General features: G+C 44.6%; 3 protein-coding genes across 9 annotated transcripts in view; 2 read left to right on the forward strand and 1 right to left on the reverse strand.

The window, feature by feature from the left end:
- Window positions 1-6,008: 6,008 nt before the first annotated feature.
- OR52W1 (olfactory receptor family 52 subfamily W member 1) lies at window positions 6,009-7,302 on the forward strand (the record flags this gene model as incomplete). The annotated part of the gene is made up of 1 exon (XM_081154401.1): window positions 6,009-7,302. One exon carries the CDS (start codon window positions 6,009-6,011, stop codon window positions 6,969-6,971), a length of 963 nt encoding a protein of 320 aa, XP_081010527.1. The 3' UTR covers window positions 6,972-7,302.
- Window positions 7,303-11,342: 4,040 nt separating this feature from the next.
- FHIP1B (FHF complex subunit HOOK interacting protein 1B) overlaps window positions 11,343-18,329 on the reverse strand; it is a 28,540-nt gene continuing 21,553 nt past the window's right edge. For 5 of the 7 annotated variants that reach the window (XR_014000064.1, XM_081155192.1, XM_081155190.1 and 2 more), the window contains exon 12: window positions 17,168-17,696. Coding sequence is in view for 6 of the 7 variants with exons in the window: in XM_081155192.1 (XP_081011318.1) it covers window positions 17,335-17,696 (362 nt within the window). In the remaining variant the exon portion in view is untranslated. Of the gene's footprint in view, window positions 11,698-17,167; window positions 17,697-18,329 lie in introns of those variants that run through there. The other 2 variants (XM_081155193.1, XM_081155194.1) reach the window with 1 other exon arrangement.
- Window positions 11,991-16,917, forward strand: LOC308565699 (uncharacterized protein C11orf42). Its single transcript, XM_081155195.1, has 3 exons — window positions 11,991-12,144; window positions 15,665-16,463; window positions 16,717-16,917. The coding sequence occupies exons 1-3, from the start codon at window positions 12,073-12,075 to the stop codon at window positions 16,845-16,847; spliced, it is 1,002 nt and encodes a 333-aa protein (XP_081011321.1). The 5' UTR covers window positions 11,991-12,072; the 3' UTR covers window positions 16,848-16,917.

The raw sequence follows: 18,329 nt of genomic DNA on the forward strand, positions 1-18,329 counted from the left end.
TTAAAAGAAATTAGATAATAATAATAATAACCCAACTATATGCTGTTTATAGGAAATTCACCTAAAATCAAATAATACAAGTAGGTTGAAAATAAAAGGGTGGGGGAAAATATATATCATGCAAACATTCATCCAAAAAAAGCAGAAGTGGCTATATTAATATTAGCTAAAGTAGACTTCAAAGCAAACAAAATTACTAGTAACAAGGAGACACATTACATACTGATAAAAGGATGAATTCACCAGGAAGATATAATGATCCTAAGTATGTACACCCCAAAGAACAGAGCCTCAAAACACATGAGGAAAAAAACCGAAAGAACTGAAAGGAAAAATAGACAAATCAAATCATGATTATAATTTAGGACTTCAACAGCCTCCTGGGGGCTGAAATTCTAGATAAGCAACTGATAGAACTACTAAGCAGAATATCAACAGGGATGTAGAAGCACTGACCAACACCATCAACCAACAGGATCTGGTTAACATCTAGAAGACTCCACCCAACAACAGCAGAATATACTTTTTATATCCAAGCACCCATAGACATTTACTAAGACAGACCTTATCCTGGGCCATAAAACAAACCCCTGCAGCAAAAAAAAAAAAAAAATTAAGGCAGAGGTCTAATATATATCATTTTAGATACATATATAGTTAGGACAAATGCTTAAAAAAACAGAGTTTATAATTTGGTCTTTTCTCTAAGTAGCTGACATATAGCAGAAACGTGGAGCCCGGCCAGGAGTGGCTCAGCAGTTGAGCATCGACCTAGGATCCAGGCGATCGGGGTTCGATTCCCAGTCAGGGCACATGCCCAGGTTGTGGGCTGGATCAATGACTCTCTCATCATTGAGGTTTCTCTCTCTCTCTTCCTCTCCTGTCCTCTCTCTGAAGTCAATAAAGATATATTTAAAAAAAAAAAAAAAGAAAGGTGGAAATATGGATACCAAAATGTTAACAATGAGTAGGCTCTCTACGAGGTGATATCAGGAGTGTTGTTTATTTTCCCCTTGTTTCTACATTCTAATATTTTCTACAAGAGTACATGATTTATATTACAAAAATTTTGAAGTTTATGTTTTAGAACCATAAGTGAAGCAAATGCAAGGAAATTGTGGTGAGGCCCCAAGAAGATAAGAAAGCTGAGAGGTTCACTGACAACAAACTAAGCACAAGAAGCTAACATCAGAATGAGAAACTTTACTAAGTGACAACATATTATCTAGACTCAAGAGATAGTTAGTTCATGCCGAGGCTACATAGACCATCAACTGTTACATATGGGAACTTCGTGTATAATAATTGCATATCAGTGAAGAAAAGTGCTGAAATAACTGAGTGTCCTTAGAAGAAAAATAAATAAATTTAGATCCTCGCCTCATGTCATACACACAAAAATAAATTTCAAATGGATTAAAAAAAAATGTTAAAAATCTATACACTATAAAAAGAAAACACATAATAATATTTTTACAACCTCAGGGAAGGAAAAGACTTATTAAATAACACACAAAAAGCATATGGCCTAGATGTGCTTTTTATTAAAATTCAAATTTTCTATAAGGTAAATGACATCATAAACAAAATTAAAAGATAATTAATAGACTGGATAATTATATTACCAACAGGAAGCATTAGAATATAGAATATACAGAGAAAGTCTACAAAAAATACAAGAGGGGAAAAAAAGCAACTAAACAGAAAAACAAGCAAAAGAAATGATCGGACAATTTATAGAAGAGGAAATCTAAATGACCAATAACTATATGAAAAATGTAAATTAAAATGATGGGCTAATATTTCTTACTAATCAGATTCACAAAAATGTAACAGTCTGATAACATAAAGTGTTGTCAAGGGTGTTAAAAAACAGGATCTGTCATAAACTGGTAGTGGAAATACAAACTGGAACAAGTATTTTGAAGAACAATTTGACAATATCTGCTAACGGTGAAAATTTGTACATTTTATGACCTAACAATTCCACCTCTCTAGATGTATACTCTAGAGAAGCTTCCGTACATGTGAAAATGAAGGCATGTATAAAGATGCTAATAGAAGTATACATAACAAAACAAAAAAAAAACAGAAACAATTTTAAGTCCATCAATAAGTAAATAAATATGATTTGGCATTATCACATGCTGTAAAACTATGTGGCTATTTAAAGGGATGATAAAGATTTATGTCTCTGCCTAAATAGAACTTTAACAATTTTCGGTATACAGTAAGAAATAATTTATATAAATATTTAAAAGCACCAACTTACCCTGGCTGGTGTGGCTCAGTTGGTTGGGTGCCCTCCTGTGCATCAACAGGTTGCTGGTTCCATTCCCCACCAGAGCATATGCCCCCGTTTCCGGCCCCATCCCCAGTAGGGGGATGCAGGAGGCAGCCAATCGATGTTTCATTCTCACATCAATGTTTCTCTCTCTCTCCCTCTCTCTAAAAATCAATTTTTAAAAATCTTTAAAAGCACCAACTAACAAAAACATTAAAAACTGAATTAGAAATATACACTAATGTCATGATAATTATTATCTCCAGGTGAAAATGGAACAGTATAGGAGATAAAAGAGACCTGAATTTTATCTATAATTTTTACTGCCTTTATTTTAAAAAGAAAGTAAAACAAATGGGACAAAATGTTAGTAACTGTCAGTTCTGGATGTGTTGATACATGTGCATTTGTTCTTATTCTTTGTGTATATATATTAGCCATTTCTCAAATAAAATGACAAAAATTACAGAGGTATATTAGAGTCAAGGGTATCAGTTACAGGCTGCTGCAATGTTCTAAGACTGTGGGATAGAAAATAGGATATACTCCAGTGTGGGGGAGAGAGGAGACAGATACACAAACTCAAGGACCTGGCCCTTAGTTGCTGTTTAAATTTAATGGTAAGAAAGGCTGTTTCCCCATTCAGAATACTGTGCTTGGCATATAATGAGTTCTTAATAATATTTTCTGGATTCTGTGAATGACATTAGTACTTTTCCTGGTTATAAGAGTCATCCGTGTAATATAAGCTTGGAGGAAGGGGGGTAATAATGGGAGAAGATAAAAGCTCTACCTATTATCTCAGAAAAGAATTTCCTGGAATTAATTTCTTGAAAGGTGGCCCCACCTTCTAAAAGGTAGTCAATTCAGAAGTCCCTTCTAAATGCTACAGAACCTTTAGAGGAAACTACTCATCTTCTGCAAGGAAAGTCTTTGGAAGATCATCTCAGCACTGGTCTCCCCAGTCAATATTGATCAGAGTGACTTAGTCAAAAAAATGCCTCTTCAAGCTGGTTCTTTGAAAAGATAAACAAAGTTGATAAAACTGTAACTAGACTCATCAGGGGGGAAAAAGAGAGGAGCCAAATAAATAAAATCAGAAATGAAAGAGAAGTGACAACTGATACCACAGAAATGCAAGAAATTAAAAGAAAATACTATGGCCGGAGCTGGGTTTGCTCAGTGGTTAGAGCGTTGGCCCTTAGACTGAAGGATTTTGGGTTTGATTCCAATCAAGGGCATGTACCTCAGTTGCAGGCTCAGTCCCTGACCCCAGTTGGGGCACGTGTGGGAGGTAACCAATTGATGTGTCTCTCTCACATTGATCTCCCCCCCCACTCCCCCCACTCTCTCTGAAAAGCAATGGGAAAAATATCCTGATTTAAAAAAACAAGAGAGAGAGAGAGAGAAGGAAGGAAGGAAGGAAGGGAGGGAGGGAGGGAGGGAGGGAGGGAGGGAGGGAGGGAGGGAGGGAGGGAGGGAGGGAGGGAGGGAGGGAGGGAAGGAAGGAAGGAAGGAAGGAAGGAAGGAAGGAAGGAAGGAAGGAAGGAAGAAAGAAAGAAAGAAAGAAAGAAAGAAAGAAAGAAAGAAAGAAAGAAAGAAAGAAAGAAAGAAAGAAAGAAAGAAAGAAAGAAAGAAAGAAAGAAAGAAAGAAAGAAAGAAAGAAAGAAAGAAAGAAAGAAAGAAAGAAAGAAAGAAAGAAAGAAAGAAAGAAAGAAAGAAAGAAAGAAAGAAAGAAAGAAAGAAAGAAAGAAAGAAAGAAAAAGTTTCTCTCCCTCTCTCTTCCTCTCTCTCTAAAAATCAATTTTAAAAACATCTTTAAAAGCACCAACTAGCAAAAACAGTTCACAAGCTGCTTCCAACACTCACTTCCACAGGGAAAACTCCAGGTCTTTTCAAGGTGACATGTCATATTTACTGGTGCATTTATGTACTTTCTAATCATTTAACATGTGCTACCATTTTTGTTAGGTTACTCTCCTTTTTAAACATGTCACTGATGAAGTTTGTGAATGTTGTTCCCCTCCTCCCATTTTTCCTGCAAGCCCTGTGTTCTTTATTGCATTATCTTGCATAGGGTGATGATTTTTAGGATACGTTTTGTTATAACAGAACGAATCATACTCAGTGGACTTGTGGTTGATGGCGACTAATTCTTTCTTTCTCATCTCCATGGACACTAAGGCTGCCGAAACTGTAGGAGCCCCTGTTAGTCAGCAAATGCTGTTTGGGTCAGCACTTCTGCCCCACAATTAAAAGCAATAGATGTTTATTCATAGACAACTGCTTGCCAGGCATTGTGGTGAGCACTGTGGAGATGCTGGGGCTAATAGGAAGCACTGCCTCTAACTCTTTCAGTCTAGCAGGGAAAAGATAGACAAGTAATTACAACGAAGGGGATGCTATTAAAGAATAAAGCAAGGTCTTCCCTGCAGCAAAGACCTCCCAGGGGACGTGTTCCCCTTTCCCAGATCTTCCTACTCCCCTAAGTCAGTCTCTCTCCTTGTCGCCCCTTCTCTGCCTCCCTATCGGCACTGAGCAAAGACAGGACAGGGAAGAGTTAATGTGGCACAGGTGGGAGGGGTAAGGGCCCTGAGGGAAGCAGGTAGAACAGTCACATAAAGGGCCCCACAGGCACCGGTCTAGGCGAGAAAGAGATGCCAACATACTGTGCAGGGGAACTTTCCCCCGGTCATGTCTCCTGCTGTTTTTTTCCTCTGTTTGTTCATTCAGCAGTGATAAGCCTCTGCCGTGGGCTCCGCTCTGGAGGAATCGGTTCTGCTCAGCCTGACTCCTCCAGCCCCAGAGGTGCTTCTTCCTCTTATGGCTGCTTCTCCAGGTTGAGTGCCATTCCCTCCTCCCTGTCACCACTCCCTCTGGCACACCAGGAATGAGACTCTAGTGGGACCCCCTTCTGGATGATAAAGAAGGAAAAGAGAGAAGTTCCTTTTTTGCTACCATCTCTCCCTTTCTCCATTGCTTCCCAGGCTCAACTTCAACTCTCCAGCTGATGTTCAAGTTCACTATTTCAGCATCAAGTTAAAGAAAATGTAAGCACCCCACATCCCCAAAACCTACGGTCTTCTGTCACACCAGACTTCCAGCTTCACTCCAGGTTCCATCTACCTCCTCTTCTGTTCGCCCTTTCTCTCTACTCTCCCCTTTCTTCTTGGAGGGTTAGTGCCCAGAATGTTAAAGCTGAGCAACACTTTAGCCCACCCCCATTGTAGACATGAGGAAGCTGAGGCCCAGGAGTTGTGCCTAAGGATCCACAGTCAGGGACAGGACCAGCCTGAGGCCTGATCCCCACCCAGCACTGGCTTTCTCCCCATCGCCAGAGACTGAGACTGACTATTTGGATGCTGGGGAAGAAAAACATTCATCTCAGCTCCACTTTCAGCTGGCCTCCAACCGAAGAGCTCTAACTGTCCCAGCCACTACAGCAGTGACCACCCCCTTCCCCATACCACTATCCCATTTCTCCCTCACCCTCATGAACTTTCAGGTGCAAAGTATTCTCCCATCCTAGCTAGGGTTATGATCTTGATTATCCATTCAAATCCCCAACTAAAGATTATAATCCTGTGATCTTCCCATCCCTGCACCACCCCTCATATTATATGGATAGGTCTGTGCCACTGTGACACCCCAAAAATCCCTCCCTTTGTCCTTCCCCTCTCAAGAGTCATGCCCCCATGACTCTTAAAGCTTTGCCCCACACAGGATGGCAGAAGCTCCACAGCTCAACACCACCTTCCTACGCCCAGCCTTCTTTCTACTGACTGGCATTCCAGGGCTAGGGAGTGCCCAGGCCTGGCTGACACTAGTCTTTGGGCCCATGTATCTGCTGGCCCTGCTGGGCAATGGGACAATGCTGGCAGTGGTACAGGTAGATTCCACACTGCACCAGCCCATGTTTCTACTCCTGGCCACACTGGCAGCCACAGACCTGGGCTTGGCCACGTCAGTAGCCCCAGGGTTGCTGGCTGTGCTGTGGCTCGGGCCCCGCCCAATGCCCTACGCTGCCTGCCTGGTCCAGATGTTCTTTGTTCATGCGCTGACTGCCATGGAATCTGGTGTGCTGCTGGCCATGGCCTGTGATCGTGCTGTGGCAGTCGGGCGTCCACTGCACTACCCTATCCTGGTCACCAAAGCTCGTGTGGGCTGCGCAGCCCTGGCACTGGCACTGAAAGCTGTGACTATTGTTGTGCCTTTCCCTTTGCTGGTGGCACGATTTGAACACTTCAGAGCCAAGACTATAGACCATGCCTACTGTGCACATATGGCGGTGGTGGAGCTGGTGGTGGGTAACACACGGGCCAACAACTTGTATGGGCTGGCGCTCTCACTGGCAGTGTCAGGTGTGGATATTCTGGGCATCACTGGCTCTTATGGGCTCATTGCCCACGCTGTGCTGCGGCTGCCTACCAAGGAGGCCCGCGCTAAGGCCTTTGGTACATGTAGTTCCCACATCTGTGTCATTCTGGCTTTCTACGTGCCTGGTCTCTTCTCCTACCTTGCACACCGCTTTGGTCATCACACTGTCCCCAAGCCCGTGCACATCCTTCTCTCTAACATCTATTTGCTGCTGCCACCTGCCCTCAACCCTCTCATCTATGGGGCCCGCACCAAGCAGATCAGGGACCGGCTCCTGGAAACCTTCACATTCAGAAAAAGCCAGTTCTAATGGGCAGTGAAAACAATGGAGCCTAGAGGTGGAGCTGGAGGGCTTTCAGAGAATCTGGTGTCTGGAGGTATGGATTATGTTATTGGTCCCATTATCAGCATATGACTGTCATAATCACTCAACAGATATTTGCTGTGAAGCCCCTACTATGTACCTCTGGAATGTGTCGTTTAGTCAAGCCACATATCCTGCCTGAGGGGAGGCAGGAGGCAGGGTGCTATGTGTTACCATGCAGGGAAAATAAGATCAGGAATTATCATAGGATCCTAGTACACAAGATTTAACTTAAAGAAAACTCCCCTCCTTGCCTCTCCCCATAATTTTAACTTAATTCTGCCCATGTTCCTTCACGAAAGCCCCTCTATGGGTCCTGAATCTAGGGATCCGCGAAGAGGGACAGTGACTCTGGAGACCAGATTCTGTTTCAGCCAGTCTATAGGAAAGAAGTCATACAGGCATATCCCCCACCCTGAGGATCTGGATAATGTGTCCTGGGATCCCCGTTTCACCAGGACACTGATGAAACTAAGATATTCTTAGATCAGAGAATCCTCTTGGTCTTGTGTGTAATCACTTTCTCCCCTAACCCCACCCCTCCACTGCCAAAGTCTTAAGAGTTAATGGCTAGAAGTTCTCTCCCTGGGCTTGTACCTTCGTGGGTCAGGAGTCGAACTGAAATGAATTTTGATATCCCAGAAAATCATTGTAACCATGTCGCCTGCTTGCCTGAGGTTCAGAATCACTATGGTATCTTACCAACCTGCTCTTTTGTGCATTCTCAGTCAAGAACGTAGATTCCCAAATAAAAGCCTCATTGACGACCCCATTTGTCCTGGCCAACATCTCAGAAGTACGTGGTGCTGGTGCAATGTGATGAAATAGGAATATTTCACATAGCTGTGGCTGCCAGAGAAGAGAGATGCTAACAGGATGTGCCATGGTGTTGCCCAACAGCAGATTCACTTTCCACTCCACACTAGGATGGACATTGCACAAAATATCTTTCACACCAGCATGGAGTCCAGAATGAGATTAATCTCAGACACAAAGTGGGGAGCCACTGTTATGAGGTCATAAAAAGCTGCAGGCTGCACAAGCAGACCCAAGTGCTCCAGAAAAACTATCACAATCACAAGTATTGGAGTTAGCCATAAAGACCTGAATTCAGATGCAACGCTGACCTCTCAGCAGAAAGCTGGACCACACACCATGGGATACCACAAAGAAGGTCGCAGAGCTGAAAAGCAGGTAGACACCAACTACAGGACCATGTGGGGTCACATCAGGCCCTCATTTCAAGGAACTGAAGGATAGTCCAGAAGCTACGATTTTCAGAGGCGTTGTCATACTGCAACCACGTGGAAGAAGAAATCTACACTTTTCCTCAACCCAAGTGTGAGCTCAGTAATTTTCACGAAGTTCTGAGTTAAAAAGCCCTCCAGACAATAACTGTGTAGATAATTGTGACAAAATTCTAATCTTAATGGGACACAGGTCTTTAAGATGTCCATATCCTTCTCTTCGGGGTTTCTCTTCAATAAATCTATCCTGACAAAATAATTAGAGATGTGAACAAAGATGTATGCAATATTTATTACATTGTAAAACAATGTGTGTGACAGTCCTATGTCACACATGCACGCACACCATTTTTTGCCTTTCCCCTCTGGTGCATGAAAAGGGAAATCATAGGCAGCCAATGTTTGTAAGCAATGAATTCTGCCACCCTCTCTTCTAAGGCACTTTAGGAAGCCTCTCTTCTAAGGCACTTTCGCCCCCTGGTTGTGCACAACTCCCCAAGGCAGCTGATTCCAAAGCTGTGCATTGTTCATTGTAAGAACTTTCTTCCTTGCAAGCTAAAAATCCACTCCCTTGGACACTGTATTTTGTTTTGGATTGAGACTGTATACTTACCTACCATGTGACGTTTAGAAGGCTTTACCAGCACTCTCTTGCTCCTCATAGCAATCTGAGAATTATAAACCCACAACCCCTTATCTACAATTACAAAATTTAAAAATCTCTGAACAAACAAGTTTTTTCATAACTTTGGCCCAGAATGTCACCTAAACTGTTCACAGTTGTATTTATATTTATCTTAGTGTGACTATTCATATATTAGCTACAGAAATACTGATGTGTTTGATTACAGGGCACTGGGGTATGTCTCCATACCTCTGCATCTCTGTCTCCTCCTTGCACTCTCAGTCCGTTTTGCCTCATGTCTTTGTGTCTTACATAAGGATACTATTTTCCCTTTCTAAAATCTAAAAAATTCTGAATTACAAAACACATCTATCCCTAAAGTTTTCAAATGAGGGATGGGTTAGAAACTTACACAGTTACCCCTGTAGCCTGAGAGATGTGTTAGGGTTCTTTATCACTCTAAAGTCTTTGCTATCCACACCATTCTATCCTACCCTAGAGGTTGCTGAGAACCTTATGTTCTCTGGATAATCAGTCCCTACCAGTTGGTCACTCCATATGCTGCAGATGATCTGTGTTTTTCCCCAGGGAAGCCCCAGAACATGCCACACAGGAGGCAAACCCCATGAGCAGAAAATGGCCCACACAGCCCAGCCTTTGGGCTCATCAACTCCATTCAGAAATCAATTGTCATCTGTTTTCCTTCAGCAACTTTCAGTCTCAGACTTTATGAGCCAAAAGGAAAGACAAACTTATTTAATGTCAGGGTAGGGCAGTATGGAATTTAGGAAGCCTGAAGAATTATGGTAATCAGACAGCAAAAAAACAAGACAGATATAGGCTTCTGGGTGTAGAGTTCATCAGTACTCAGTTTCCCCTCAGCCTCCTCTTTGAACAAAAATCCGAAAGAGATCCTCAATCAATTTTACCAACAGCCTATCATCTCTGCACCTACCTCATCCAGGCCCTTCTCATTCTGGAATTTCCTCAATATATGGATGTGCTCCATTCTCTGCCCCTGTTTATCAATAATTCTCATTGTCTCTGTACTTCTGCATCTCTGTCCCCTTCCACTGTTAGTTTTGCTCCATGTCTGTGTCTTGTCCTTGTGTATCTCTCTCAGAATTCCTTTCTGCAGGGAACAGAGGTACTAACCATACTATACCAGATGACCTCTCCTTGTCAACCATAACAAAAAATGTGCTAATGGGGCATTAGGAGGAAGAGACTTGGTTTCACTTGTCTCAACAGGAAACGTGGAGTTTCTGGTTTGGTCTATTGCAACTCTTCTCTCATCCTACTCATTTCCTCTTCACTCCACCACTTTGCACTTCCATCTAGCATGTACCCCTCCCATCACACATCCAGGCAAGCAGAAGGAACATGTTGGTTTCTCCCTTCACTAAAAGGAACTACTTACCACTTGATGGTAAAAGCTGGAATCAGGTAGACTTGCACTAATTTATTTAACCACTCTGAGCCTGTTCATTCACTTATAAAATGGGGAAATAATAGTGCCTACTTCAAGGGGTTACTAAAAGGATTAACTAAGATAATGCACTCGAAGTGCTTGGCACAGCCCCCAACATGTAAGAGTTCAACAAATATTTTATATTAATTCCTCCCCTGGAGCATCGGCTCAAGCCCACTGTCAAACCTTTGCTCCAGTACCTGGCACCCACACCCTTAGCTCTGTCTAGGGATATCTGCCCAGTTACATCTCCTTTAGGAAACTTTTCTTGGCAACACTCTCTGCTACCATTGTAGGACATTTTCCTGTGCTCCACACTCATACTACCTTGGCCAGCTCGGACATTACTGACTTTGTGGGATAGCTCCACGTGCTGAGCCAGGACAGGGAAGACCCCATACATGAGGGGTCTTTCTGGGCATACAGGAGACTCTACAGAGGGACTCAAGAGAGCTCTTTGGATAGATAAGGGGTAGAGAGGGAGAGCAGCTACCAGAAAGACTCTCTAGAATGGTTCTTCTTAGGAAATACCACTCTTCCAGCAAAAGGGCAGGTTAAGATGTCTAGTCAGAGACACAAGGGGAAAATACACAGTTTAGGGCTGTCGTAGGAGAGTGCTTACTAGACACGGATTAGGCTAAGACAGGGAGTGAAGCACGAATAAAAATTTCCACAAATTTACCTGGGTAATTCTGGCTCCTAAAAGTTCTCTCCAGTTACTAAGGCAACAGTACCCCAATTAGATTCTTATCCTCCACACTGTCACAGTTCAGCATGGCACTCTCCTACACACACACCTGGTTTTCATTGCAACTGTAACCCACGCGTTAATAGGTTTCAACCCTGACTGCGCATTAAAATTTCCTGAGGAGCTTTTAGAAATCCTGATGCCCAAGCACACCCCAGATCAATTAAATCAGAATTTCTGAGGGTAGGATCCAGGCATGAGTAATTTTTTTTTTAATTTTTTTATTGAATGTTTTAAGAGAGAGAGGAAGGGAGAGGGGGAGAGAGAGAGAAACATGAATGCGAGAGAGCAAAGCATTGATCGGCTGCTTCCCGCACGTCCCACACTGGCGATCGAGCCTAGGACCCGGGCATGTGCCCCGACCAGGAATCAAATCAGCAACCCTTCAGTGCACAGGACAATGCCGAACCAGCTGAGCCACAGTGGCCTGGCCCGGCCAGGCATCAGTAATTTTTAAAGTTCTCAGGTAATTCCAAAGTATGGCCAAGATTGAGAACCACTACTGGATTCTTAGTTTCAGTCCTGATCTTTTCTTCTCCAATGTGCTTAAGGCCCCCAATGCAACCTCACAAAGAAGTCATCTGTAGGTGACAAGAGAACATATCAAATTGTTTCAAGGAGGCTACTGAAGGGAGGAGAGACCTCATCCTGTTTCCTTAAAGAACTACACATGTGCACGCACGGGCACGAGCACGCACACACACACACCCTAATGGTACCTGCATTTTCCTACCCTAAAGCAGGATAGGCGACTCAAGCGAACGGACTCAGGCTGAGAGGACAGTAAGGCTAGGAAAGTGATTGCCCTCTCCCCACTCAAAGGCCCCATCACCCAGCAGGACCTCTATGACCTCATGTGATAGTAGGTCAGAGCCTAAGGCCAGGCCTCACCTCCCTGGGTAGCTTGGGGTTCCTGCAGCAGCCACTGCCCTGCCCAACCCCTCCCATATCCCACCATGTTGGTTGGTACCCCCCAACTGCTAACACTGGATGAAGCTGATGCCAGCTGGACCCTCATCAAAGACAAAGTAGGTAAAGTAAGAGGGCTAAAGAGGAAATAACAAAGTGTGACCTAGATGGGTCTGAGTAGCTTATGAGTATGGGAGCATAAAGAGAATAATAACTAACATTTATTCAGTGCTTACTTATGGGCCAGGCACTGAGTTAAGTGCTTTGCACAAACTGTCTAATAGAATCACAATTGCGAAAGCAATAAGAAAGTTTCCTTGAATGTATAGAGAGCTGCGAGAGCAGAGAGAAGTGCTAAGTCAGAGGCAGGACTTAGGTGATCACTCCTGAAGAGAGTGACATTCTAGCTGGGCAAGTAGGAGTTATTCACACATTGAGGGAAGAGGAATACCTAGCACATAAACAGTGCTTAATAAACACTGAGTGAGTTCATGAGCAGTGGGGTAGGTGAGAGAACAGTGTGCTAATTAAAGGCAGAACATATGCAAAGGCAGGATAGGAAAATGAAAAATGAGGATTTATGAACTGCAAATACCCTCTAGAGCAGAGTTCAAATGATTAGTGGTAAAAATAAGGTCAAAGAGTTACAGGGGCTAATCATGAAAGGCTTTTTAAGCTTTCTAAAGAACCTGAACTTTACCTTTGACCTCTTCATGGATATTCCATCCACAGAATGAGAAATTTGGGGTTTGAGCCAAATATGTAGATTTCAAGGAGCAAGCAGATCTCAACTATATCTGAGTTGCAGATATCCAACAAATCCCACCAAATCTAGATGGCCACAGATTTCTGAGGCGAGAATTTAGGATCAGGTTCTGATTATGTGATCTGAAGGAGAGTGAATTTAAAGCACCTGTAAAAGGCAGCCCACCAAGTTTAAAATGACCATCTTAAAGTAGTACCTACCATACTCGAAGCAGCCTTAATGGCACATAGCCCCCATTGGAAATGGACTGGCTGCTCACCACAAAGGTCATCTTCCCAGGGAAGAAGAAGCATGAGAGCCAAGGTCCTCCCAAGTATTGGAGCAACTGGTTTCAGCAGTGTAAAAAGTTAGTCCTGGACTAGATCGATCAAAATTAGGGTGAAAGTAAATGGGGTCTTCAACTATTCGAAAGCTACACCATCTCTGAGTATAAGAAAAACTCCCAATCTTATTTAAACAGAAAACTGTCAGGGAAGTCAGAGTAGAGACACACAGGATAAATCACTGGAGGTAGGACAAATTCAAGGAGTAGGACACCTTTGAGAGACCCAGTTCCCTCTCTCCAGAACTGCTAAGTTTATTGAGCACTTTGTAGAACATCTGGCTAAACAGATGTGCCCTAAGAGCTCCCCATTTAGAATTCAAACGAGCCAAGTTACATCCAGGAAGATAATCATCCACCATCACTCTCCTGGGCTGGCCCTGGGAAATCTAAATTTGCGGGCCTCTAAGTTCCATAGAACTTCCGCCTAGAAGTAAAAGTGCAATGGGAACAGGTAGTGGTCTCAAATGGTGATTCTACCAAGAACACAGTAACCCTAGCATAGAACTGAGCACCTTATTTTTCCTAGTTTAGGATAACTACTGAGGCCCTCAAGGGTAAGAAAAAGGACCTAATAAATCTCCATGGCAAATTCATGTCTATATTCTGAGAGTCTCCAGCTAATTCAGGGATTCACCTTTTAGCAGAAACCTGGACGATAAGAACCAGGTGTTTTAAATGTCCACCCATTAGAGGGACTGCTTCCAGAGACACTCCCATTTGTCTTACTTGTATACACTCCTAGGCACCAATGGAGCAGCTAGGGTAAGATTCTTAAGTTATGCTTGGTGACATGCTTTCATTGTCATGAGGCAGAGCATTCTATACAGAAATGCCAACCCATCAGTGCTCTATTCTCACCCCTGGAAACTCAACCAGCCTTTCTCAGAGCCCTGTACTTCTGCCTGGTACCCCCACCCAAAAGTAACTGTTATATGTCTCAGTGAAGCAAGGAAGAAATGCTGGGAAATTCTTCCATGTAGAATTTCCACCAAGAAAGAACACCAGTTATTTCCTTGGCTAGGTGACAAAAGACAGTAATCTTCAAGCTACCTCAGCTTGTCCAAAGTAGACACAACTCCACCAGTTAGCTACCCTCCTCTTATGCCTGGGGACAGCACAGAAAAAAAACAAAAAAAAAACAAAAAAAACACAGACCAGCCTTAAGGGACCGTTGGTGAATTACAGGGGAAGGCCAGCCAAGTGGACAATGCCATCAGTAGGGTCACAGATGTGGATTTGGGGGCTGAGGGAGGAGAGTAGAGCACACAGCACTTGAAGGATAGGGCTCTAACATGAAAGGGGCCCAAAAAAGAATTTTGTATGCTCCCTAGCAGAACATGGAGCCAGAAGTCTCCTCCAACAATATCCTGGATGAGTTGTTATCATACCTAACTACAATTACAAGAGAGGATCTTACAGGTTTTCCTAGTGTTCATGAGGTTAAACTTTCCAGAATTGGGTTACCAAACCCAAAAAAGACAAGACAAAAAAGGACAAAACTCAGAGGAACTACAATCCCTAAAAGCATATTAGAAGTAGCATTAAAAAGATGAGGCCTCAAAGCCCTAAAAGAGCCACCCCCTACAGCTAGGGCAGAGGTGTATATTAAGGGGTGATAGACACAGTGTGAGAGTGGGCATTCCAAACCTATTTTTGTATACCCATTCTTGGCTAATGACATCGCCCATCTAACCAATCACCTAAGAATAATCCTTGAGGATTCCTTTTCCCCACACTCCTTAAGAGACCAAGTTCTACTAATTCTATAACCTAAATATCTTCCCGTTACTTTATTTGAGGGGTTCACCATGTCTTGCCTGGAGTATTACAATACTCTTAATTGGTTTTTCTCTCCTTATTTTATGCCTTCCTATTCAAAATTAGCTTTTTCAAATGCCTATCTAATCCTGCCCCTGACCAGAGCCCTTCAAGTGGCCTCCCACTGTCCTCAAGATAAAATCCCCATCACTTAGCATACACACAGGCCTTTCATAATCAAGTTCCTGTGTGCCTGCCCTTCCTCATACCCTACGTTTACACAATATGAAATTACATGTTCCCGAATGTGCCCCTTAGTTTGTAAACTCAGGTTTTTTTACTTGCTGTGGCCTCTGCCTGGACGGACCATTCTCCCATCTGGCTAACTCCTTCAAAGCTCAAGTATTATCACATAGAAACCTTCTTTGACCCTCTTCTATCCAAGACAAGGTTGTTAAATCACTTCTAATCTCCTCCATGTCTTGATCTTCTTTTACTTAGCTGACAACTACTTACATTTTTGTCTCCCTCATTAGACTGAGCTATATTATATATTAGGGCAAGGACAAAGTCTCATTCTTTAATGCATTCCCTGTATCTAGCAGAGTTTGGCACATAATAAACATTCAAGGTTTTGCTACAGGATAGAACCGGGAAGTAAGTAGAAAGTACGACAGTCTGAGCACACTGTGGAGATGTAATCAAATAGTGACAGCGGGAAGGTCAGTCTAGAGGAAGCTACCAGGTAACTCTTGACCCTAACCTGGTCCCATAAACTGGCCACCTGCAGGTTATCGAAGAGCGCTTTGGGCCCAATGTAGTGGCAGTACCTTTCCTGTCGGATGCAGCCTGCTATGACCTACTGGGTGTGCTAGTGAAGCAGTCCCGCACAGGCCACACCCGCCTGGCTTTGACTGGTCGGCAGGGCCGGAGGGCACTGCAACCAGTGGGACCACTACCGAACCTCCTGGAGCAGGCAGGGTCTGAGGGTGCTTTTTCCCACTGCACTCGGGAATACTCACCAAAAAGTGGAGGAGAGCTAGCCTATGAAGAAATGCGACTCTTGGATGGGCAGCCCTGCCGGATCCGCCTACATATGGGTGGCCTGCGCAAAAAGGTGGCCTTCCTGTTGCTGCCACCAGGACAGGTGAGCCTACAGAAGACTCTTCCCTGGCTCCGAAGCACCCATAGCATCTATGTCATCTACCAGGTCTTCTCCTGTTCCTGGATGCAACTGTGGCTACTACCTACAGACCATGAACCCCAGATGCTCCGGTTACAACGGTCACTGCCTATCGCCTTCTCATGCCTCAAGTTTTCACTGCAGCCCAAGGGAGTGCTGGGACCACAAAAGGCCCTGACCAAAGACCCACTGTTCCATGGGACCAACTGGGTCAGACCCAACCTCAACATCATGCCACCTCTGGCATCCCCATCAGCCCCTGACGATATCCCCGAAGCTGCTGATGTGCCCCAACCTGTCCCAGCCCCATCTACACCACCTCCCCAGGAAGGGCCAGAGGGCAGACTCACCAGAGTCTCCTACAAGGGCCGAAACCCATTCCGAAGGGGGCCCCAGATGCTCTCAGGTACTACTGGGGAAAATGAAAATGAAAGGGATGGGACACGGTGGAGGGGGAGGGCATAGGGAGTATAGCTCTGGAATATGTGGGACACCCATAACCCTGGTGAGGGGGATGTAGTGAGGGAGCCAGGGGACAGTGAGATGGAAGCATGGTCTTGGTGTGGGGGTGGGCACAGCTCAGAGAACCAGAGGGAGGGACCAGGGAGGCAAAAAGACCAGGGCATTGAGTCAAGCTGTGACTATCCCAACCCTGGCAGACAACTGGCTCTTCAGCCCCCGCAGCCCCCCACCAGGAGCCCAGGGTGGGGGCCCCGGGGACCCCGACCGGCACTCCATGTCCCTGCCCCTGCTGCAGGGTCTGTCCTCGGAGTTCGACAGCGACGAATGAAGTTGTGGAGAGAGATGCAAGGGGCAAGGCCCCCAATATCTGGCATAGGGATACTGGTCCCCAATAAACATCAGCTGCTGCTCCCCCAAACCATCCTGGTCCCCTGTTCACTCTTTCTTTTGGGGTCTGGAGAAGGGGGAGAGTCCCTACATTTTCCCTAGGCTTCAAGTCCCCTCACCCTCTAAAGGAATAAGGGGTACCTTCAAACCTTGGCACCTATGTTCTCACCATAAAGAAAATATCCCTGACTACTTCCCCACCTATGTACAACCTTTTTGAGGCCCAGCCTCATAGAAAAAGGGTAAGAAAGAAGAATGAGCACAGAATAGAGATTTCCCTTTTATACATATTGCAACAAGTTCTCCATAAAACATTCATCTGAAATAAATTAAAAAGTCCTCTTGCCACTCCCTCCAAACATAAAAAGGAGCCTGTACCCTGGCCCCAACCCAGGCCACTCAAGGCCCTGATTGTCCATGGAAGGAAGTTAAGGATTGAGGGGCCCACAGCCTGAGACAGGAGGGACATTTCCCTCCTCTGAAGTATCCAACAAGAAAGGCGAGGTGACAGCGTGGGCCTGGGAGATGGCAGCCAACTCCTTGAGAAACTCGGGGAAAATGACTGCACAGTAGACAGCATTCTTGACTCGCAGAGCCTCACCTTGGCGCTCAGTGGCCCCACCTCGGGGAGGTAGAACCGGAGTTGAAGCCCCAGGGGAGGCCCCACCAAGGCCAAGTCCTGTGCTGTCTCTCCCAGGCTGATGAACCAACTGTGCCGCCTGCCGGGCTCTGGTTGGACTGTGCGTGTGTCGCAGGAGCAATTCCCCCAAGGATGGCCTCCGGCTCTTCACTGCAAATAAACAGGATATCGTGAATGTGCAGAGGTCAGGCAAACTCCCTTGGTCTAAAAGATGAAATTTCCCTACCCCCCTAGGTGCATGGATTTCTCAACTAGGATTCTAACACCAAAATGCTGCCTGCCCAGCCTTCTTCCCTCTATCCAGCCTCCCCACCCAGCAAACCATCATCCTCAGTCTTCCCAGTCAACATTTCAGCCACTTCATTCCCAGCCAAGATCCCTTCCTTTCCCATGCCCCTTCACCCTGAGGGAGTCTCTTATCTCTCCTCTTTCCAATCACTATTCTATCATCACCAAGCTACTTCTCCTCAATCCATAACATGTCTTTACATCATGCTTCCTATCACCATGCTGAACTAGAGTCAACCACTTCCCACTTCCACTTTCCCCCTACAATCTGTATCACCTGACCCACATCCTCTGCTCCTTCAATACCCAGAGAAGCTACATATACAATCATATAGTTCACTGACTTTATCATTTCTGTCATACTCCACTGTCTCTCCAAGACCCGCTCTCCCGTACTGCTTCACCTTCTATCAGTCCCTCTCCTATATTCACCAAAGCCACCTTCCCATTGGCTGTGGCCAGACAACTTCATGTCAGCTTAAACTCAAATGAGCC

The sequence above is a fragment of the Miniopterus schreibersii genome, assembly GCF_964146895.1.
Source record: "Miniopterus schreibersii genome assembly, chromosome: 12".
NCBI lineage: Eukaryota > Metazoa > Chordata > Mammalia > Chiroptera > Miniopteridae > Miniopterus > Miniopterus schreibersii.

Coding starts and splice junctions, on each gene's coding strand:
- LOC308565699 (XM_081155195.1), top strand. CDS start 12,073: ATGTTGGTTGGTACCCCCCAACTGCTAACACTGGATGAAGCTGATGCC. Junction 12,145..15,664: donor GGACCCTCATCAAAGACAAA/GTAGGTAAAGTA, acceptor GGCCACCTGCAG/GTTATCGAAGAGCGCTTTGG. Junction 16,464..16,716: donor GGGGCCCCAGATGCTCTCAG/GTACTACTGGGG, acceptor CAACCCTGGCAG/ACAACTGGCTCTTCAGCCCC.